The sequence below is a fragment of the Komagataella phaffii genome, chromosome 1 (assembly GCF_000027005.1).
Source record: "Komagataella phaffii GS115 chromosome 1, complete sequence".
In the NCBI taxonomy this organism is placed as follows: Eukaryota; Fungi; Ascomycota; class Pichiomycetes; order Pichiales; family Pichiaceae; genus Komagataella; species Komagataella phaffii.
This window is the reverse complement of record NC_012963.1, coordinates 1,493,216-1,514,796: the sequence shown is the minus strand read 5'-3', so window position 1 is coordinate 1,514,796 and position 21,581 is coordinate 1,493,216. Positions and strand designations below refer to the sequence as shown.

The 21,581-nt window shown below is 40.5% G+C and overlaps 10 protein-coding genes across 10 annotated transcripts; 5 read left to right on the top strand and 5 right to left on the bottom strand.

The window, feature by feature from the left end:
- Positions 1-1,463: 1,463 nt before the first annotated feature.
- PAS_chr1-4_0054 (G1 cyclin involved in cell cycle progression) lies at positions 1,464-2,540 on the top strand (the record flags this gene model as incomplete). The annotated part of the gene is made up of 1 exon (XM_002490121.1): positions 1,464-2,540. The coding sequence occupies one exon, from the start codon at positions 1,464-1,466 to the stop codon at positions 2,538-2,540; it is 1,077 nt and encodes a 358-aa protein (XP_002490166.1).
- A 104-nt stretch (positions 2,541-2,644) lies between these two features.
- On the bottom strand, positions 2,645-3,835 carry PAS_chr1-4_0053 (uncharacterized protein; the record flags this gene model as incomplete). Its single annotated transcript, XM_002490120.1, has 1 exon — positions 2,645-3,835. The coding sequence occupies one exon, from the start codon at positions 3,833-3,835 to the stop codon at positions 2,645-2,647; it is 1,191 nt and encodes a 396-aa protein (XP_002490165.1).
- A 139-nt stretch (positions 3,836-3,974) lies between these two features.
- On the bottom strand, positions 3,975-4,943 carry PAS_chr1-4_0052 (uncharacterized protein; the record flags this gene model as incomplete). The annotated part of the gene is made up of 1 exon (XM_002490119.1): positions 3,975-4,943. One exon carries the CDS (start codon positions 4,941-4,943, stop codon positions 3,975-3,977), a length of 969 nt encoding a protein of 322 aa, XP_002490164.1.
- A 130-nt stretch (positions 4,944-5,073) lies between these two features.
- On the top strand, positions 5,074-11,517 carry PAS_chr1-4_0051 (RNA-dependent ATPase RNA helicase (DEIH box); the record flags this gene model as incomplete). The annotated part of the gene is made up of 1 exon (XM_002490118.1): positions 5,074-11,517. The coding sequence occupies one exon, from the start codon at positions 5,074-5,076 to the stop codon at positions 11,515-11,517; it is 6,444 nt and encodes a 2,147-aa protein (XP_002490163.1).
- Positions 11,518-12,013: 496 nt separating this feature from the next.
- Positions 12,014-13,276, top strand: PAS_chr1-4_0050 (Putative mannosyltransferase involved in protein glycosylation; the record flags this gene model as incomplete). The annotated part of the gene is made up of 1 exon (XM_002490117.1): positions 12,014-13,276. The coding sequence occupies one exon, from the start codon at positions 12,014-12,016 to the stop codon at positions 13,274-13,276; it is 1,263 nt and encodes a 420-aa protein (XP_002490162.1).
- Positions 13,277-13,426: 150 nt separating this feature from the next.
- PAS_chr1-4_0049 (Homoserine dehydrogenase (L-homoserine:NADP oxidoreductase), dimeric enzyme) lies at positions 13,427-14,515 on the top strand (the record flags this gene model as incomplete). The annotated part of the gene is made up of 1 exon (XM_002490116.1): positions 13,427-14,515. The coding sequence occupies one exon, from the start codon at positions 13,427-13,429 to the stop codon at positions 14,513-14,515; it is 1,089 nt and encodes a 362-aa protein (XP_002490161.1).
- A 27-nt stretch (positions 14,516-14,542) lies between these two features.
- On the bottom strand, positions 14,543-15,319 carry PAS_chr1-4_0048 (putative rhomboid protease, has similarity to eukaryotic rhomboid proteases including Pcp1p; the record flags this gene model as incomplete). Its single annotated transcript, XM_002490115.1, has 1 exon — positions 14,543-15,319. One exon carries the CDS (start codon positions 15,317-15,319, stop codon positions 14,543-14,545), a length of 777 nt encoding a protein of 258 aa, XP_002490160.1.
- Positions 15,320-15,844: 525 nt separating this feature from the next.
- PAS_chr1-4_0047 (Beta subunit of heterooctameric phosphofructokinase involved in glycolysis) lies at positions 15,845-18,671 on the bottom strand (the record flags this gene model as incomplete). Its single annotated transcript, XM_002490114.1, has 2 exons — positions 15,845-16,170; positions 16,241-18,671. 2 exons carry the CDS (start codon positions 18,669-18,671, stop codon positions 15,845-15,847), a joined length of 2,757 nt encoding a protein of 918 aa, XP_002490159.1.
- A 564-nt stretch (positions 18,672-19,235) lies between these two features.
- On the bottom strand, positions 19,236-19,772 carry PAS_chr1-4_0046 (Hypothetical protein; the record flags this gene model as incomplete). Its single annotated transcript, XM_002490113.1, has 1 exon — positions 19,236-19,772. The coding sequence occupies one exon, from the start codon at positions 19,770-19,772 to the stop codon at positions 19,236-19,238; it is 537 nt and encodes a 178-aa protein (XP_002490158.1).
- A 561-nt stretch (positions 19,773-20,333) lies between these two features.
- PAS_chr1-4_0045 (RNA binding protein with similarity to hnRNP-K that localizes to the cytoplasm and subtelomeric DNA) lies at positions 20,334-21,473 on the top strand (the record flags this gene model as incomplete). The annotated part of the gene is made up of 1 exon (XM_002490112.1): positions 20,334-21,473. The coding sequence occupies one exon, from the start codon at positions 20,334-20,336 to the stop codon at positions 21,471-21,473; it is 1,140 nt and encodes a 379-aa protein (XP_002490157.1).
- Between the last annotated feature and the right edge of the window lie 108 nt (positions 21,474-21,581).

The window sequence follows — 21,581 nt, the reverse complement described above, 5'->3', positions numbered from 1 at the left end:
GCAAAAATATCAAGTCCAAAAAAAAAAAATTCATATAAAAAACATTATCTGGGTGTGACTTTTTTCAACTAGATTCGGCTCGGAGAGGAAACTTGTATTTGAACGATAGTCAGACGGATCTCGGAAGGGATATAAAAGTGGAAACGAATAGTAGCCTTTGCCGTCTATTCTTCTCTATTCATAACAAGATACTACTCACGTGGTGTTATTTTCGTATTTTAGGTCCCCTGCTTGCAATTTCATGAGTACATATTAAGGCTCCATGGAAACAGTTAGGTGATCGTTGCTGTGGCTGCGAGAGATTACACAGTGATTCGAGGGTAAGATCGCTACTTTTGGTATAAACTAGAAAGGTAGTAGAGAGATTTTAAGATTAAAATCCAATTAACAGAGGTACTGGTGGTATATGCATGGCATTAAATCTCCTTTCTCTCGCAGTACTGGGAAAAGATGAGTTGAATCTTATGAATCTTTGAGACAACATCGTGCCTTGCCAAAAAATCAATCACAACATAGTGATGCCACAAGGCAATACTTTCTCGTCTTAACCTCCCTCAATCCTTATGGAAGGGAGTAGAGTAGCTGACCTAAAGTCTTGGAAACTGACAAATACTAATTAGGAGATGGCGACTTTATCACGGATCGCATTTTTTTTTCCATGGTACTAGTTGTGCACCACGAAATGATTGATTAGCAATTTGGAACTGCCAGCCCTAATAATGTTATTATCCCTTCCCCCCCCCCCCCCCCCCCGTCGCATCTGAATTCTATAACTCCATGGTGAAGTAAATGCAGCACCACACTTTTGGGAAATGCACGGCACTTGCGATCTGCGATCTTTCATAAGCTAATATCTACGATATCTAAACTAGGCGACTGGTCAGATAAGTCCAAGAGCCATATGGAGTGATAGCCATAGGAGAAGTAGAAAAGACTTTTGGTAGGTTGTCAACCTCGTCTGTATAGTTCAGTCGGAATCTTGTTGAAAATAAAATATGTGATCGAATGCACCAAGGTGCATCTGGTCTCTAAAGCTACTCACTATCCCCTATAATCAAGATTCAAGGAGAGATTGAAAATTAGTGGCACTACTCCAATCAACTCGATCCATACCATACCAGCTTTGGACTAGTTATATATACTTAAAGACAGCCCACTTCGTAGTGAGCGGAATCGAGTGTATTTTGACCACTACCAGATAAAGAAGGTTTCACTGCCGCTCTTTTGCATCATTCCCAGTGATTCCAATTTTAAAAGTTTCTCCCACCAGAACTGGTATAGCTCCATTTTGTCCATCCTTTCACATTCATTAGCCTTTAGAGTTGAAACACTTTTTCAAACTTGGACATTTAGACAAAAGACCAATCAGTAGCATCATTCAATTTTTATTCGCATCCCTTTTCTGACTCTCATTGATATTTACTCACCATCACCACTGTTTGCTCCTCATATACTAAAACTACATGTCGCTTTCACCTGATGCTTACCATGGCTTACGCCAACGTCAAGCGTCTTTGCGAGCGCAATGTCCTCAACTCAAAATGATGGAACTTCGGGCACATACTAATACTGTTGCTGACTACCACCACACTATTTTACTACACCACTTGAAACTGGAGCAGACTACAAGACCTCAGCCACAGTCTATCGCTATGCAACCTGAAATCAGGTTACGGATGAGACCAATGCTTTTGGATCATCTTGTCGACATATTCTTACAATTCAAGCTCAGTTATGTCACATTTTTCTTGACAGTTAACTTACTTGATCGCTACACATCCCTGCGAGTGGTCAGAAAGCAACACTACCAGCTATTGGGACTGACGTGCCTGTGGATAGCAGCAAAGTACTCAGAGAAGAAGACACGCGTACCTACGGTTCATGATCTTACCAGGTTGTGTTTGAATACATACTCCAAAACCTTGTTCTTGGAGATGGAATCTCATATTTTGAAAAGCTTAGATTGGAACATTGGGTTCAGCACTCATAACGTTTTTCTTGATCTTGTACTTCAAGAACAACCTGATATAGTCTCCAATACACCCCACAATTTGCACGATCTCAAAATGGGTGCTATCTATTTATGTGAGTTAGCTCAATTCCATCCGAGAATCTGTTTTCATTACTCTGCGAGTGCCATTGCTGTTGCTGCTCTTGCTTTAGTGGTAGATGCTATTGGTATAGCGCCACTGGTTGGTGGTCCTCTGGTAGCACGATTAGATGCTGATCTTCCCCATCATTTGCTGGCTCTTGTCGCATGCCCGCCACCAAGTTTGCGAGTGAAGTATGCTTCCCCGGGTTATGCTATCAATGCTCTTCATTGCCATCACCAGGTTCAGACATTAGTTCCTTCACCTCGATCTTCTCCTGTTTCTGTTAGATCCAGTTTTACCCCGTATGCGTCTCCGGTTTCATCTGTTGCCTCCTCTGCAGGCACCATTTCACCGTACCACTATGACATAGCACTTGAGGAAAAGAAGAGGCAGTCTGCGGATTCGGAATATTTTCGGTCTGAACAGAAAAAAATGCGACAATTCTAGTTCAGTAACTTGAACACAGACGAAGTGGGTTGCTGACGCACAGTAGACACAAGCATTGCATTTATTATATATATATACGGAAATGAATTGTCATCTATAAACTTTCACCGCTTTCCGCACTTGGCAGCGTTGAAATGTAAAATATCACCATCTTCAATCAAGTATGTTTTTCCAACTCGGTGTAGCAAGCCCTTCGAACGGAGTGATTTTTCATTCAAGGGTGGGCTGAGAGACTTCAAAACATCATACTTGATCACTGTAGCGTTGATAAAAGTTCGGCTAAGATCAGTGTGAATCACTCCAGCAGCATCTGGAGCAGGGGTATTTTCACGGACAGTCCATTGACGAGATTCAATATCTCCACAGGTATAGAAGCTAATCAAGTGTAAGCATTTTCGCATTTCATCAACTATAGGTGGAATACATGATTCCGTTGTATAACTCGAAGAGTCTAGGGCCAATGAGTTCTCGTACTGAGCCGAAACTAATACCACACTACTTCCAGGTGAGTGTTCATCAACCCAGTATTCAACATCCTTGCTAAAATCATTATATCTTTTTTTATAGTCTGTTTCTGAAACGTTCAACAAATACACACTTGGCTTAGCTGTTAGCAAGTTGTGCTTGTTCAATATATTCATCTGTGAAGTATTCCAATTAGCGTCGATTCTACTAAGAAGTTTGCCTTCGAGTAACCAGGCACTTGCTTTGTTCAATGTGTCTGACTCTTCTTCGAGGAGTTGGATCTCTGCCAAACCTCTCTGGTGTCGATGACGGAGTTGCTTTTTGGTGCGCTCCAAAGCAGACTCTACAAACTCCATATCTTTTAGTAAGAGCTCATCTTCTACAACCATAAGGTCTCGCACAGGATCCACGTTTCCCTCGACATGAGTTACGTCCGAGTCTCTAAACCCTCTGACCACCTGAAATAGACCATCAACTTGACGAATATCACCTAGGAATTGGTTTCCAAGACCCTCTCCTCGTGATGCTCCTCGGACGAGTCCAGCGATGTCAACAACCTTTAAATAAGCAGGAATTTTTTTCAAGCTGCCGTAAAGGTGTTGAAGGTGATCCAACTTTGGTGATGTTACCTCCACCCTCGCTTCCTCTGGAGAAATTGTTGCGAAGGGATAATTAGCTGGGTTCCCAAGTTTCGACTTTGTGATGGCTTGAAAAAAGGTAGATTTTCCCACGTTAGCCAGACCGACGATTCCACCGCTGAGATTGTTTGAGGCCCTTCCCAGAAGAGGTTGTTTTCCCCTTTTTATAGAATATTGCCTTCGTAAAATCATTAATAACTATTTACTCTAAAAAATGGTTTTAGCAGGGTTTTCAGGATTCTAGTTTTCTTCCCTCTACATTTGAAAGAAAAAAATGAAAATAAAAAAAAAATAACTGGCAGGATAATTGCAAGTCTCAAAGAAAAACGACTCAAGAAGATGATTTTCCATCGTCTACCGCTTCTTTTTCCTCTTGCTCAACTATACAAGACTCCCTTATCTCTGATCTATCTCTTAAAGAGTTGTAATGCTCACCTAGGCCATATGCATGACGGTAATAAACCAACTTCAACTCCTCTTTAGAACCGTCGGCATTGACAAGATGAATAGGTCTTCCACTAATCATTACACTGATTGGACAATCAAACTCTTTGCTCAATGCCAAAATTTCCATATCACCTCCCCATAAAGCCGTGGTTTCCAGCTCGTTTGCATAGTCATCAATGTCCCTGATTTTCATAGTATTCTCATCAAAAAGGAAAGGAGTATAAGTCTCGGGATCATTTTTAATATGACTCGCAGCCAGAGACCGAAGATCTTGTATACTTATATTTTCAATTTTGTGCCGAACCTCCAACTGATCTTTTATAGATGCAAACAAGCAATGCCCATCAGGTCGGATATCATATGGTTCCAGGTGAGCAACTTGGCACAGTTGGCTTATGTTGTTCAATTCTATCTCTTTGAAATTTGTTTGGAGGTTAGCCTCTTTTGCTGCTGCTGCTTGCATCTCTTTAATGGCAACTTCCCTTCTAGCTAATCTGTCCTTCTGCCTATTGCGTTTTCTCTTTGGAACAGTTGCGTTTCCTTGATTCTCACTTGGAGTTCCTTGCTGTTTTAAAGTCATCATTGATAATAACTTTTCAGGGGAAAAAAGTTCTCCACCATTTGATTTTTCGTCAGTAGGCTCACTACTTCTCTCGACGGAATTTTCAGTCTTGCACTCACCTAACTCCTTCTTATGTCTTGCCTGTAGCTCTTCTTCCAAGAGAGAGCATTGTTTCATGATTTCCTTTTTGGTTGACTTAGTGCTCTGCTTCTTCATCCTTGTAATAAGTGCAATTTGGTCCCTTTTCTCCTTCCTATGCCTGGCGATGATATCTTCGGTTGACATTGTCATTTTACTTGAAGACAAGAAGTGCTACACGAATTTTGAGGTTCATTTAAATAGTTCTTAGCGAAAACTCTCAAGTCCGTTAAAGCGCTTATAGATAGGCAGTTTTCAACCTGAAGAAGAAACCATAATTGATATGTCTGACCAAAATGATTTCAAGAAATATAAATACGAGGAAATGTCGAATAAGGTGACTCATGTGGATCGAAGATTCCTGAATGAAACTGGATCGCATAACAACGAAATAAGTTCTGTCCCTGAAACCATCAAAGGAAGAATCTCGTATCGAGATATTGGTTCGAAAGTTTCAAGAGAAAGTATTTCTGAGAAGGAAAGGACCCAAATTCAAAGAGGAGACTTAGAGTTGAGTGAATCTTCTTCGTTTTTCCTTTCTTCGGATGTTAACGAAGGGCGACGTTTGGTACAAACTACGGACTTTGAGTCTTTATCTTACTATCCAAGAACAGAACAGACTAGAGAGTCTTATATGAAAATCTTAACATGGACGTCGAAGTACTTTGACAGTGACATTTCAGAAGACATACTGAGATCGGGGGTTGACTTGATGCTTGAAATTTTGCATACTGATCTAGATGGCAAGAAGAATAGATGCGAAGAAATCTTGGATCGACCCATATCTAAAGACGATTTTTATGAATTGTCAAAACTAAGTGAGCAGTTGACTGACTACTCCAAAGAAACAGAGGAAAATGAAATCAATAACAATGGCGGTGTTGCTATTGAACTGGACGATAATGATGGTAACTTTAAAGAAAATTATAATAACGAGCTTAAAATTGCCACTGATGAGAACGGTCAGCAATACGACAATTTGAGTGATAGTGATGCTACACAGTTGAAAGAGTCTAGTTCTTACTTCACAGATGGTTTTGTTGAAGCCCAAATTATCAAACCCGAAAGAAATCTAGCAAACAACGATCTTTTGATCCCAGAGTTTCATAAAATTGACCAGTTTTGGTTAAGGAATCAAGTCGCCAAATTATATCCATCTGCACAGTCACACGAGCATACGACGATGACCCAATCATTGATTGGATTGATGAAGCGTTTCATGCAGGAAAATATATCATCAAGGAGTTTTGTATCAGAATTACTTCAGCTCTTGGGGCAAAGTAACTTAAAGTTTGTTCACGAGATGGTTCAGAATTCTCCATACATATACTATAGCATGCAGCTGAATAATGCATCAGAGGAGGATGTGCCAAAGATATTGAATGAGGTAAGTAACAGAAAACTTGAATTTTTGGTTGCCCAGTATAATGAATATACTCAAAAGTTTTACAGTCCTGCTTCTAAAAAGAGAAGACTTGAATCTTTACCCGAAAAACTAACAACTGATTTTACTCAAAGAGAGCCTAGGCTGATAGATCTTCAGACACTGGTATTTGATCAGGGTTCGCACTTAATGACAACAAATAAAGTCAACCTTCCTAATGGGTCATTCAAAAGAGTGAAAAAATCTTACGAAGAGTTTCATATTCCTGCTCCTGAACCTCCCACAATGGGCTCAGATGAAAGACTTGTTTCTATTTCTGAGCTACCTAATTGGGCTCAGCAGGCATTTCCAAACTCTGAGACCTTAACTTTGAATAGAATTCAATCAAAAGTTTACCCAATTGCTTTTAAAGAAGATGAGAACATATTACTGTGTGCTCCTACTGGTTCGGGAAAAACTAATGTTGCTTTATTGACAATTTTACGAACCATATCAAAGTTTAGAAATCAAGACACTGGAACGCTTGCATTGAACAAGTTTAAAATTGTTTATATTGCACCATTAAAAGCTCTAGTCCAAGAACAAGTTAGGGAATTTCAGAGAAGATTTGATTCGTTTGGAATCAAAGTTGGCGAGTTAACTGGAGACTCCAATTTAACAAAACATCAAATTAAGTCTACTCAAATTCTGGTTACAACGCCTGAAAAGTGGGATATCATTACAAGAAAGATGTCAGATATTTCGTATGTACGTTTAGTGCGGCTACTAATTATTGATGAAATCCACTTGCTGCATGATGAAAGAGGTCCTGTAATCGAAAGCATAGTTTCAAGATCAATTCGTAATGACGAGATATCAGGAAATGAACCAGTAAGATTGGTTGGTCTTTCCGCCACTTTGCCCAACTTTAATGATGTCGCCACTTTTTTGAGAGTTGATGAAAGCAAAGGTTTATTCTACTTTGATGGGTCTTACCGCCCCTGCCCCCTGGCTCAGCAATTTGTGGGTATTCTAGAAAAAAAGGCGTTGAAGCGATATCAAGCGATGAACCAGGCTTGCCTTGATAAGGTGATAGATAATCTTCAAGGGGATCACCAAATTATTGTTTTTGTGCACTCAAGGGTAGACACAGCTAAAACGGCAAGATATCTAATGGAAAATTTAAGTGCGTGCAATAAGTTAGACCTTCTCCAAAAAACAGATCTCGGCTCAAAAGAAATTCTCAGGGAAGAATCAAAGTCTTTTAGCAGTGAAGATCTGAGAAATCTAGTTGTCTCAGGAATCGGCATTCATCATGCCGGATTGAACAAGCAAGATCGTTCTTTGGTAGAAGATTTATTTGCAGATGGATATGTTCAGGTTTTAGTTTCCACGGCGACGTTAGCTTGGGGTGTGAATCTTCCTGCTCATACTGTTATAATTAAGGGGACATCTGTTTATTCCCCTGAGAAGGGAGTTTGGTCTCAGCTTGCTCCTCAAGACATTCTTCAAATGCTTGGAAGAGCCGGCAGGCCTCGTTACGATAAGACTGGTGAAGGAATAATAATAACAGTCCAGGAAGAAGTTCAATACTACTTGGCAATTTTAAACCAACAGCTACCGATTGAATCCCAACTCATGAGTAAGATACATGATTGCTTAAATTCTGAGATCGTCTTAGGAACAGTAACCTCACGACAGGAAGCGGTTTCGTGGTTTTCTTACTCTTACCTATTTGTTCGTATGCTTCGATCTCCTGCGTTGTATCATGTGGGCCCTGAATACAGTCAAGACAAAACTCTGCTGGAAATGAGATTGGACATATGTCATTCGGCTCTCACCCAGCTGCAAAAGAATGGATTGATATCATTTGACCCTTTATCCGGAAAAGTCTGGCCCAATTACTTAGGGAGAATCTCATCCTACTTCTATATTGACCACAGTACCATATCTCTTTTCAACAAGTTTCTAAAACCATATTCTACTGATATTGATCTACTAAGAATATTCAGTCAATCTTCTGAATTTAGATTTATTCCTGTGAGATTAGATGAAAAACTGGAGCTGAAAAGGATTTTACAAAGCATCCCCATTCCTGTGAAGGATACAGCAGAGAATCCACTCACTAAGGTCAATATTTTATTACAGTGTTATATATCTCATTTGAAACTGGAAGGTTTTGCAATAGTTCAGGATATGATCTATATCACCCAGTCTGCTTCCAGAATTCTTAGAGCTATTCACGAAATAGCTCTAAAGAAGAGGTGGGCTACAGTTTCAAAGTATTCTTTGGAGTTGTATAAAATGGTCAACAAACGAATGTGGCTTTCAAGCTCTCCCTTCCGCCAGTTTCCTAATGTTCATCCAGAGATAATTAGAAAAAGCGAAAGCTCTGTTCTTCCTTGGAGCTATTACCTGGGATTGACTGAATCTTCTGAAATGGCACAGGCTATTCGAAGCGAAAAGCTTGGGCTTGCAACTTTAAAGCTGGTCAAACAGTTTCCAAAGTTGACTATGAATGCCAATTTTCAACCAATTACCCATTCATTGATGCGAATTGAAGTGGTCATCTATCCCGAATGGGAATGGAATGTCTCCTTACATGGGTTTGCAGAATCGTTTTTGCTACTTGTTGAGGATTGCAATGGCGAAAGGATTCTTTTTTGTGACACAATAGTGATAAAGAAACAATACATCAAAGAGGAGCATATCGTTGAATTTACTGTTCCAATCCTGGAGCCCTCAGAACCCAATTATTTTATTACTCTAGTTTCTGAAAATTGGCTTCAATGTGAATATAAGATTCCCTTAATGTTGACACACTTGAAACGTCCAAAGAAATATCGACCCCCCACGCCACTAGAAGAAGTGCCTTTGATTCCTGTTCACAACTTAAATTTACCTGAGTGCAGGACTGTCTTTGATTTCGAATTTTTCAATAAGTTTCAAACTCGAGTATTCAATTCAGTTTTTGAGACCGACGCAAGTGCCCTTATTTGTGCCAATAAGGGGTGCGGAAAAACTGTAATTGCTGAGCTAGCCCTTCTTCGACTTTGGTGCTCTGGTAACGGAAGAGCCATATATGTTTCACCCTGTGACGCAACAATTGCTAAGATTTATAAAATCTGGAGGAGGAAGTTCAAGTCTGTTGCCGGCGGAAAGGTCATCAAAGTGCTTACTGGTGAATTAAACTCCGATCTAAAATTGTTGTCCATTTCGGATGTAATATTGGCAACACCGGCGCATTTAGACCAACTTTGCCGACGATGGAAGAATAGAAGTGTTGTTCAATCAATTGAACTAGTAGTTGCCGATGATTGCCATACTGTTGGGAATGGCTATAATGGATTCATTTACGAAGTTGCCTTATCCAGGATTCGAATAATGGCAATCCAGTTATCCAAACCTATTCGAATTGTAGGTCTGAGCAACCCCCTTGCTAGGGCTGACGACTTTGGAAGTTGGTTAGGAGTAGAGATAGATCACAACTACAATTTTGACTCGAAGGAAAGGATTGCACCTTTGGAGATAGAGATAAAATCCTCAGATATTAAAGAGAACCATTCGATGATTCTTGCAATGCTGAAGATTGGATTTCAGGCCATTTCGGACAAGTTTGGTAGCTCTGTTGTCTTTCTACCCGATACAGAACTTTGTTTCGAAGTCGGTCAAGAGCTTTTGACATTATTTAGAAAGCGAAATTACAATGGAAGCTCTCAGAAGTTTCAACCCCCAGTTGACTCAAAACACTTGGCTGGCATCCGAGATGTAAGGCTAAAGCACTTAATCTCTCAAGGCATTGGGATTTTATATCAAGGGATAGCTGGCAATGATCAGAATACGATAGAGAACTTGTATGAATTAGGCTGTTTGAAAGTTATCATATGCTCTCGAGACGTTGTCTCATTGGCGCCACCTTGTGACTTTGCATGCGTTATGGGTACTCAATTTTATGAAGGGAGAGAACACAGATACATCGACTATTCAATATCAGATATACTCGAAATGGTCGGTGTCTCGTCTTTGCAAGCCCTGATTGTTACTAATTCTGGAAAATTGGATTACTATACAAAATTTCTCAGTGAACCCCTACCAGTGGAGAGCCACCTTTCCCTCTTCCTAACTGATGCGTTTGTCAATGAAATAAGCTGTCAGGTGGTTAGAAACAGACAAGATTGTATTGATTGGCTTACCTATACGTTCTTTTACAGACGATTACAGTTAAATCCGTCGTACTATGGTGTGACCGATGTTTCTAGTGTAGGCTTATCTGAGTATTTATCAGAACTGGTGGAAACTACGGTGAATGAATTAACTGAATCTCAGATGATTGAGTTTCAAGAAGTAGATGATGATGAAATTAAGGATGTTGTTGAGATTGTACCACTAACGGCAACAATGATTGCCTCCTACTACAATGTCTGTTTCTCTACTATGCAAACATTCATCCTATCACTTTCACCGAAAACGAAATTGAAAGGGATGTTGGAGATTGTGGCATCTGCCGCAGAGTTTGATTCAATACCAGTTAGAAAACATGAAGAGGGTATCCTGAACCGGCTTTACGATCAAGTCCCAATCAAGTGTAGTACTGGTGCAAGCATTGAGTCCCCTCGAGTAAAAGCCCTAATTTTAATACAAGCGCACTTTTCAAGGACTAAATTGACTCCTGAGCTGCATTATGATCAACAATTTGTGCTCAGAAAAATGTTAAACTTGGTATATACTTGTGTGGACATTTTATCGGGGGAAGGACACTTGAATGCCATAACAGCTATGGACCTCTCTCAGATGGTAGTCCAGGGGATTTGGAAGAATGAAAGTCCCCTGAAGCAGATACCATTTTTCGATAACGCCGCTTTATTGCGCCGTTGCCAAGAGGCGAGAGTGGAAACTATATTTGATATCATGTCCATGGAAGACGATGAGCGAGACAATTTGTTGAAGCTATCCAATGCGCAGCTCCAGAAAGTAGCTGAATTCGTGAACAAATTCCCCAATGTTGATATTGATTACGAGTTGGATATCACTGAAGGTACTATAATAGTTGACGAGGAGAGAGAAATAATAGTTACACTTACCAGAGATGAACAACCTGAGGATCTCACTGTTATTTCTTCGGTATATCCCTATACAAAAACAGAGAACTGGTGGCTCGTTATTGGTTGCTCCCATTCAAAAGAGCTTTATGGTATCAAACGTACAAGAATTTCTAAACAGCAAGAGCAAGTTAAAGTTACTTTCTCGGTTCCTTCCCCAGGATCCCACGAGATAACACTCTGGTGCATGTGTGATTCTTATATGGATGCAGATAAGGAAGTAAGCTTCGAGCTTAGAGTGGAAGATAATCAAATCCGTATATGAATAAGGATTGCCAATACTTTTATTTTTCGCTCTATTTATTTAATTCATGAAAATTCGTAAATTGAACCCAGCTATTTCAGTAGATATATATGAATAATTTGCCGGCAAAGTTTTGCGTTCGCTGCGTGAGTTCAACTTGAGAATCTTGGAACTAGCTGCAAACTAAAAATCCTGGTTCAGAAAAAAATAATGCGTATGCCCGGAGTCGAACCGGGGGCCCGACGATGGCAACGTCGAATTTTACCGCTAAACTACATACGCTTTTTGTATACAAAAGTTCGTTCAGTATATATCATATATTCATAACATATTAGCCAATTTCCCTGAAACAGGAAAATGAGTGAAAAGGCAATACTGCGGTTTATTCGGTATTTGTGCCGCTGCTAAAGCTTTTGAGTGTCTCATCCCGACCCGAAGGCGATAACATACCAAGAAAGATAATTCAAACACGCGAACGTGCTCCTTATTTGACAAGGTGCAACTTGTTATTCTTCTGATGATGATCTCCCTTACGAAAAGGTTTACCAAGTTGGCAATCTTTGGAAGTTTATCTTTCATACTTACTACAGCAGGATTATGGCTGTACTGGGATGCCATCCAGTATATGATGACATCTGGCAAAATTCCAACTTTAGACTTTCAATTCGAAGACTTTATGAATAGACATGATGATATTGTTGATGATATGATGAAGAAATATGACAAAATCATGAAAGCGGAGGTCAAAGAACCTAATGTTGGCAATTTGGTTTATGCACCAGAAAGTCTGGTTGATTATGGACGTGAGAATGCCACATTGCTAATGTTGGTTAGAAACAAAGAACTCAGGACTGCTCTACAGGCAATTGAAACGGTGGAAAGCCAATTTAATCACAAATTTCAGTATCCATACGTTTTTTTGAATGATAAAGAATTTACTGACAAGTTCAAAAGCACCATAACTGAAAAAGTTTCAGGGCAAGTATTCTTTGAAACGATTGACAAAGTAACCTGGGACAGACCTGACTGGATAGATTCTGCCAAGGAGTCAGAGAGAATTAAGGTCATGAGAAAATACAATGTTGGCTACGCTGATAAGTTGTCCTACCATAACATGTGTCGATACTATAGTCGGGGTTTTTATAACCATCCTAGGTTGCAACAATTCAAATACTACTGGAGATTTGAACCTGGCACACATTATCATACTTCCATCGATTATGATGTATTCAAATTTATGTCAGCAAATGATAAGACGTATGGGTTTGTTATTAGTTTGTACGATACAGAACGATCGATCGAGACATTATGGCCTGAGACATTGAAGTTTATTGAACAGAATCCTCAATTTGTCAACAAAAACGCTGCTTGGGACTGGTTAACAGAAAAGAAACAAAATCCTCAAAAAACTAGAATTGCGAATGGCTACTCTACCTGTCATTTCTGGTCCAACTTCGAAATAGGCGATATGGACTTTTTTCGAAGTGAAGCGTACACCAAATGGGTGAACCACCTCGATGCAACAGGAGGATTCTATTACGAAAGATGGGGAGATGCACCAGTGCATTCAATAGGGGCGACTCTATTTCAAGACAAATCCAAAGTTCACTGGTTCCGAGATATCGGTTATTACCATGCTCCCTATTATCAATGTCCCAATAGCCCTCAGTCGGATGGAAAATGCGAGGTTGGCAAATTCAGTTTCCCAAACCTCAGTGATCAAAATTGTCTGATCAATTGGATTGAAATGGTAGCGGACAATGAACTAAGCATGTATTAAGACGAACACGGAGGTGCTTTCTCAATCATTTAGTATTGTTCAGCTTGATATTTACAGAAGTTACTAATACCACGTGACAATACGAGAAATTGCCAGGCAATTCTTGGTTTTCTTCTCACCTTTTAGTTCAAGTAAACTACTATTCTCCTTATGTCCCCTGCAATCAACATCGCCATTATCGGAGCAGGTATTGTCGGTTCTGCGTTCATTAATCAGTTGAGGAGCGTATCGTCTTTGTTCGACTTTAACGTTATTTATTTGGCTAAAAGCAAAAGTGCCTTGATCTCTTATGATTTCAAACCGTTGAATCTAGCCAATTGGAAAGCAGACTTGGACAATAGCTCATTAAATCCCTTGACGGTGGAAGAACTTTTGAAATTCTTGAAAAATTCACCTTTACCAGCAATTTTAGTTGATAACACTTCTAGTGCTGACGTTGCGTTTGCGTACCCCCAATTTGTCTCTAACGGTATTTCAGTTGCAACTCCTAACAAGAAAGCATTTTCCGGGGACCTAAATTTATGGAGTGAAATATTCAAAGCTTCTGGAGAACCCAATGGTGGGCTAGTATATCACGAGGCTACTGTCGGAGCCGGTTTGCCGGTTATTAGTACTATCAATGATCTGGTCAACACTGGAGATAAGATTGAAAAGATTGAAGGAATTTTTTCCGGATCTCTATCCTATATCTTCAATCGCTTCTCTACTACAAAGCCAAATGATATTAAGTTTTCTGAAATTGTGTCCAAAGCCAAGGAGCTGGGTTACACTGAGCCAGACCCTAGAGACGACCTCTCCGGGTTGGATGTTGCTAGAAAAGTCACCATTTTAGCCAGGTTATCTGGCTTTAATGTGAAATCTCCTGATTCATTCCCTGTTGACTCTTTAGTTCCCCAGGAGCTTGAAACTTTGGAGACGAGCGATGAATTTCTTTCAAGATTGCATGAGTTTGACTCCCAAGTGGGGCACCTAAAGGAACAAGCTGCTTCCGAGGGCAAGGTATTGCGTTTTGTTGGAACTGTAGACTTCCCCAACAACAAGGTCTCAGTTGGTTTTGGAAAGTATGACGCTTCGCACCCCTTTGCTTCTCTTCAAGGGTCGGATAACGTCATCTCTATCAAAACAGAGAGATACCAGAACCCTTTGATTATTCAGGGTGCAGGTGCAGGTGCCGAAGTAACTGCTGCTGGTGTGTTAGCCGATGTTATTAAGATTGGGCAACGGATTTCTAAGTTGTAAGTTTATACCTACACAATTATTTTTCTATCAAATAGTTCCTAAAATGTTACCTTGTGTCTCGATGTCTTCATTCAAATTAACGAATTGCCGTTGTACATTCTTTTCCTTATAATAGTCAACTAGTGGGATCATATCAATATACTTCTCTAATCTCTCTTCGAGCCACGAAATCACCTTAGAAGAAGGTTCAATAAGGGGTTTCAGATAACCCTTAGCAAGTGCGAAACCAGAAAGTAGCCCTAAGAGGTGTCCAATGAAGCTTGATCCTGGGAAGATCAGAGCTGACGCCACCAGTAATATAAACGGTGTTGCGATGGTAGGAATCTCATAATCTTGTACTTTGAAAGTGGGATAACTGAGACTCTGCAAATAAGAATAATAACCAAAGAATGAAAAGCACCAAGCAGATGCTCCTACTACACTAACTTTGGGGAAAAATACCATTCCTAAAACACAGTAAGGCAATGCAGTAACAACTGCCAAAACGTTGAGGACCACTCCTGTATGAACTGTACCATTCGATCTTTCATATAACGACAGTGGAGAGATCAAAGCAAAAATGTTGAAGAAAAGGTGGAGGAAGGATGAGTGAACCAAAGGGTATAGTGATATCTTGTTAAGATTCAAATGATAGAGAGCCCAAGGATCAAGTGCCAAACTTGATCTCAAAGAAGTGAAAACTCCAACGATATAAAAAGATATCAAAAATATAACGAGGCCGGAAACAAGGGCTGGTGGGTATTTACCTCCCAAGTGAAACAGCTCAGAAAACTTGGAGAGGAGAACGGGATATGAAAGAGACATCGAGTGGTTACTTGAAATGGGAGCTTTTGTTGTTAATATTTTCTTTGACCAACATAGCGATGTGGTTATGTAATCATTGGTCATGTAGATACTTCAAGTGTACTTTAAAGTTTATACTTAAGTATCAAACATACGCCCTAAGATTACGCACTAAATTCAAAAATTTACCTTGAAGTCTGAAGGACTTCAGTTTGCCTTTCATAATAAAGCCTTTGAGTGGCGACAAACATCTATCGCTTATTCTTCAAAAAGATGATTCTGCCCAGGTTCGAACTGGAGACCCCCTGCGTGTGAAGCAGGTATCATACCACTAGACCACAGAACCATGTTGTTACTGTTGAAGCAAGATTTATTTAAGTTACAAGATGGACAAGTTATATTCCTGAACTAATTTTGTAGCTTGCGGCATTTATTGTTGGATAGCGCTCATGTAACAAAGTAGATAGAAATTAAATAGAAAAAAGTGTTCATGAGATTGCTAACAAAAATTGCCATACTTTCAGTATGTTCCTTATGTAAGAATGCCTATAACGAGGTTCTTCCACTTAACATATCACTGATTTCTCGTACGTTACTCCAAAAAATATTTTTTCTCATACGCCTTGGTACATCAGACTCAAAATCGTATAATTGTCGAATTGGAGTGAATCTCAGTTGGGACTTGTGAATACCAAGGACAACAGCCGTGGAAGTGATCTCATCTGTTTGTCGGAAACTAATCGAATTTTTGAAAGCTTGACATTTATCAGAGTGCTTCTCAATAAAAGAGACAGCACGAATTGCAAATCTAGAGGCCCTCACACGATCCATCGGAGAAGGAATACCACCCTGCTGAACATGCCCCGGAATAGCTGTTTTTGAGTCAAATCTGCCACTAGCTTCATCATCTATGATAGTGGAGATTACTTCCGTAGTGAGTACCTTCGATGCATTCTCCGACTTCAAAATCAGTCTGCCTGAATTTTGTCTTTCCTTGGTCATTGGCAAAGGACTCTTTCAAAGAATTGATATCCATTTCAAGCTGAGCCAGCGAAATACCTTCCTCAGGGACGTAAGAAATCTGAGCACCACAAGCGAGTTGCGCATGGGTTGCAATGTATCCTGAATTTCCACCCTGGACCTCAACAACAAACACTCTGTTTCTAGTTGCAGCTGCAGATTGCTTGATTACATCACAGTATTCCATAAAAGAGTTAAGACACGTATCTGAACCCAAGGAATATTCGGTTCCAGGCACATTGTTAGAAATGGTAGCAGGAATAAGAACCAAGGGTATTCTTAGAGACGGATAATTGATTCGGGCCCTTTCCAATTGATGAAGTGAGATAAAAGCTTCAAATCCACCAACAAGAATCAGGCCATCAAAACCATACTTTTCAAAGAAGTAGGCAATCATCCCAATATCGGCATCATTTGGAAGAGTTCTGTTGGTTCCTATCTCTGAGCCACCTAGAGAACCCCAACCTTCAATGTCCAACCAGTTTATAGATCTAACAGATTCATGACGAGCCAAACCACTGAACCCGTTGTGGATAGCATATGGAACATGCCCTCTGGACATGCAATAGGTGGCCATACTGTAAACCGCACTGTTCATTCCTCCCGCTGGAGCTCCAACGTTTATGATTGCAACTTTCTTTCGCTTTTCTAGAGGTAAAGAAGGAGGAACATGATCCGCGGAGTTAGTTGAGATAAAGTTCTTCATGTGTTCGACAAACTCAGAATCTCGCAATGAAATAGCCCTCTTAAAGTTACGAGATTCGATGGACTTTGCAACTTGCTGTGTAAGCTCCACAGCGTCAACAAGAGGAACTCTCGTAATTTGATCTTCCTTAATAGCAATCATGGGTGACGGCGTGTCCGCATTGCATTCCAAAACAGCATTAACGGCTTCGACCCCTTGCAAAGTAGCGTATATTCTGTCAAAAGCAACCGCAGTACCGCCCCTTTGTACGTGACCAAGAGTGGTAACTCTGGTATCAAGCCCTAATCTATTGACCAGAACGTCCTTGACTTGATCGCAGGAAATTGGACTCAAATCATTGCTGATAGCACCTTCAGCAACAATAACAATGGTCTTTCGTTTTCCCCTTGCCCTATGTTTGCTGACTATGTCACACATTTGATCTTGCCACTCTCTTGAAGATGCAGGTTTCTCTGGGATCAAGATGTAGTCTGCACTTGTCGCTAGACCAGCCAAAAGACCTAACCAACCACAATGGCGGCCCATGACTTCAACGATGAAGGCTCGAGAATGAGAATTGGCGGTAGCATCAATGTAGTCAATAGCCCGGCAGATTCTATCCAAAGAGGAGAAGGCTCCGATCGTGGCATCTGTTGATGACATATCATTGTCGATAGAGCCGACGGCTCCGCATATATTCAAATTTTGATAAGTTTCAAACTGTTGCTGGGAGATTCGTTCAGTTTGCAATAACTCTTCAATCAAACTTGGCCATTCTGAACGAAATCGGTCCGCACCTGTTAGCGAACCATCACCCCCACAAACGATTAGCGCATCAATACCCATATCAATCATATTCTTGCAAGCTTTAAGTCGGCCAGAGCGTTCTCTGAATTCTTTGCACCTAGCAGTTCCTATATTGGTTCCGCCTTCTACAAGCCATCCACGAACGTCGTGCCATTGCGTCTCCTTGATGTATTTTTCACCCCCACGTACAAGTCCCTCATATCCTTCGTGAATACAAAATACTTTGCAACCCTTGTAGATTCCTGCCCGAACCACCGCTCTAACGAAAGGGTTCATCCCTGGAGAGTCACCTCCGGATGTCATAACTCCGATGGTTTTACGGATGGGAGTGAAAAGCTTTTCTGAGTCATCTTCAGTACGGTAAGCTTTCTCTTCGGAAACCTTTGGAAGCAAAGAACGTTCGTTGACAGCAAATGGATTCTTGAATCCGCTGAAACCTATCAATGAGCCTAGGGGATCTAACGTGTAAACTTCAAAAGGTGAAATCTCATTAGGACTTTGCTGTACAGGATGGCCTCCATCCTTCAGCAACTTGACGAGCTTACTTAGTGAAGAGCTCTTGAACGCAATATTAGACTGAATTGATCTCCAGTCTTTCCGGTATAACGATCTGGTCAAATTGCGAATATTCTGATCAATCTGAGACACGGAAGCAGCATGTTCTGGATCTAGAAGCAATTGAATTGAAACATTATTTGAATCTTCTTCAAGCTGTAACCAAACTAACTTCTGATTTGAGGTCTCCTTAATAGCAAACCCCAAGCGATCTGTGTAGAAATCAATGGAGGCCTGGAATAAGGAGATGTTGGGCGCAAATAACGTTATAAACGAAGTTCCGTTAAAGAGTGAAGCGTCTGGCATCTTTAACAAAAGCTTGAGATGTTATTTACCTTTGTAAATCTTGAAATGGAATATAACTAGGAAAGGTTGATAAGTTGGAGGGAGCCGTAATTAAAAGCTGTCAGATATTCGCAGCAGGGTAAAAAATTGATTACATAAGCACACTTATGGTTCGATTATGGATTATGGAGGTCCGATATCCGATACGGACATCGGAATTTGTGCATAATGGACACATATTCACCGCCAAAGAAAGACAGACTGTTTTTTCACTTATTGATAGCATGGAAGAATAATCAAAAAAGAAAATATCAAGTATTACCACATCTAGAATCAAGCCCAGATCTCACATAAGCTACTTTGAGGGCCATTCTATTTTTCTTTTGTTCTCGGAGTCGCCTTGTTATAAGAAGCCTAGGTCAATGTGAAAACCACTGAAAGTCTTATAAGTTTATACTTTACTAATCCGATATTCATATTGAGCAACGATCCATCTCCCAGAACATTTGTTTCATTGCGAGACTTATACACATCTTCAAGAACCAGACTGAGAGAGGAGAGTTGCAGGCGCGCAAATTCGTAGTATTAGTCGCGCTGCAGGAACATATTAACCATAGATTGGTGAGGCTGACAATCACATTCAATAGCCATAAACTCAAATTTTCCCCAGGGTGCCCTTATCTCATAAAAGCCAATAAGCCGGCCACCTAACAGTTCAGGATGTAATTTTGCCTGTAAGAAAAGATCTAAATTGATCTCTCGAATACCTTTCAGCATGTAATGGTCTTTGATGAAGTACAGTGTATCGGAGATCCGTAAATCACATCTTTTGAATTGTTGGAGATACTGATTGATATACATTTCATCTGAACTTTGAAACATTCGAATAGAATGGAACACTTTAGGGGCATACGATACGCTTTGGATGAATTGTGAATTTCGAATCACTTTTCTTTCAAAGAAATCCTTTAGCATTAGATGTTGATCATAATAATCGTTTGTAACTTGAGTGGTGCTAGAATCATTTTGAGTATCCATCCTTATGGCATGAAGTAGTATGTCCAAAAGCTTCTGCTCTTTCAAGTACTGAGAGTAGTTTTGAAAGTTAGTGATGTAGATCATTGTTCATTGAAAAGAACAAACTAGGTACGAGTTTGTGTCACTATAACAATCTTGGAAACTGTGCATGCTTATACATGAGTGCTTATTAACAATCAACTATCCGCGTAGAATGGCCACTCTCTCAATAAATCAACAAAATGTGGACCGAAACGATCTATCCCATAATAACACTGTGGATAAAGCTTAGTAACATAAGGTTTCTTGTTATTAAATATGTCTTCTTTAGTTGAGCATCATGCACGGCTAGCGTCGAGACACATGATAATAATGCAGAACTTAAAAAAGTGTTCATACAAATCTAAGGTCATCTAGAATTACAGGCAAATCAACTAAAAAAGGTCGTCCAAATAGATCACTTTCGCCCACTTGTAAATAAGGTCTCCAGGTTCATCTCTTGATTGGGAGTAAGTTTTACATTTGGTGCATATCGTGCTTCACTGTGGAGGAGCTGCAGGGGAGCAACGCTCGAAATCACCAAAACAATTTTTCTTCTGAAACAAGTTTATACCACAAGATACACTCTTGATTTGGAGGCCCATACTAGGAAGAGCACCAACCGGAATGACAAATGAGCGAAGGTCAGAATCTTTATTTGATACCAAGTTTGTAAGCGACAAGCCAAGATGTAGCGAGAGTGAAGACACTAACGAGCAATCAGTAGCCCATCTGGTGGATCACCTGATGGAACCTGGATTGGTTCGTGAAGGTGGATCAGCACTGGTGGAGAACGGACAGTCATCATTGGAGTCACTTGTGATCGGATCGCAGATGGTGGATCGCATTGTGGAGTCCGCTGATCCATCCACCAACGATGTGCATGAGTTGTTGCCCCTTCAAAAGGATGTTAGCAACACTCTCATAACCCACCGATTCTTGGTATCTAAACGGGAGGCTGGAACGATCATTGGTAAAGAAGGTAGCTGCATTACGAGTATCAGAATGGGTTGTGATGTCAAGGCAGGTGTGTCAGAGTTAGTGAGAGGTTGTGTAGACAGGATATTGACTATAAGCGGGTCAGTCGAGAATGTTGGCCGAGCAGTTGGAAGGCTTGCTCAAGTACTTGTCGATACGGCAGCTTTTTCACAATTGGATTTTGCTCCTTCTGGAGGAACCTCAGTAATGGGAGTAACAAGAATACGCCTTCTGATTCCGAATACACAGATGGGCGCGCTAATAGGAAAACGGGGAATTCGTATCCGAGCCTTACAACAGTATCACTCGGTTAAAATGGTTGCATCAAAAGATCCTTTGGCCAACTCCACAGAAAGGGTGGTTGAAGTGCAAGGTACTCCGCTTGCTATCGAAAGCGCTGCAGTGACAATTTCCAAATGTCTCCTGGAGGATTTTATGTTGCCCGCTGCAGATACGATCTACTATGTGAGTGCTCCCCCTGCAGGATACGGTGGTGCGGCTCGTGCAACTACTGGTGACAGCTTTCTGAACAGTGATTCTCTGGGCCCAACCTCAACGGAGACGGTCTACTTTCCCGGGGAACTAGTTGGTGCTATTATAGGTAAACGGGGAGTCCGTATACAAGAGATCCGTAAGTTATCAGGGTGTGCTATTTCCATTGATTCCGCAAATACTACTGGAGGGGAGCGACGATTTGTATTGACAGGCCCTGTACGGAACGTCGATAGGGCTCTAGCGATGCTCACGGGTCTTGTAGAGAGGGAGAAAAGTCGCACCAAAGAGCATTAGACTGAATTACAATTTAAAGGCCATCCACCTACATCATAGATCCTAAAAAGGAAAAAAAAGTTCTAATAGAGTAATTTATGTAAGAACAATAGAAGCCGGATAAAACAG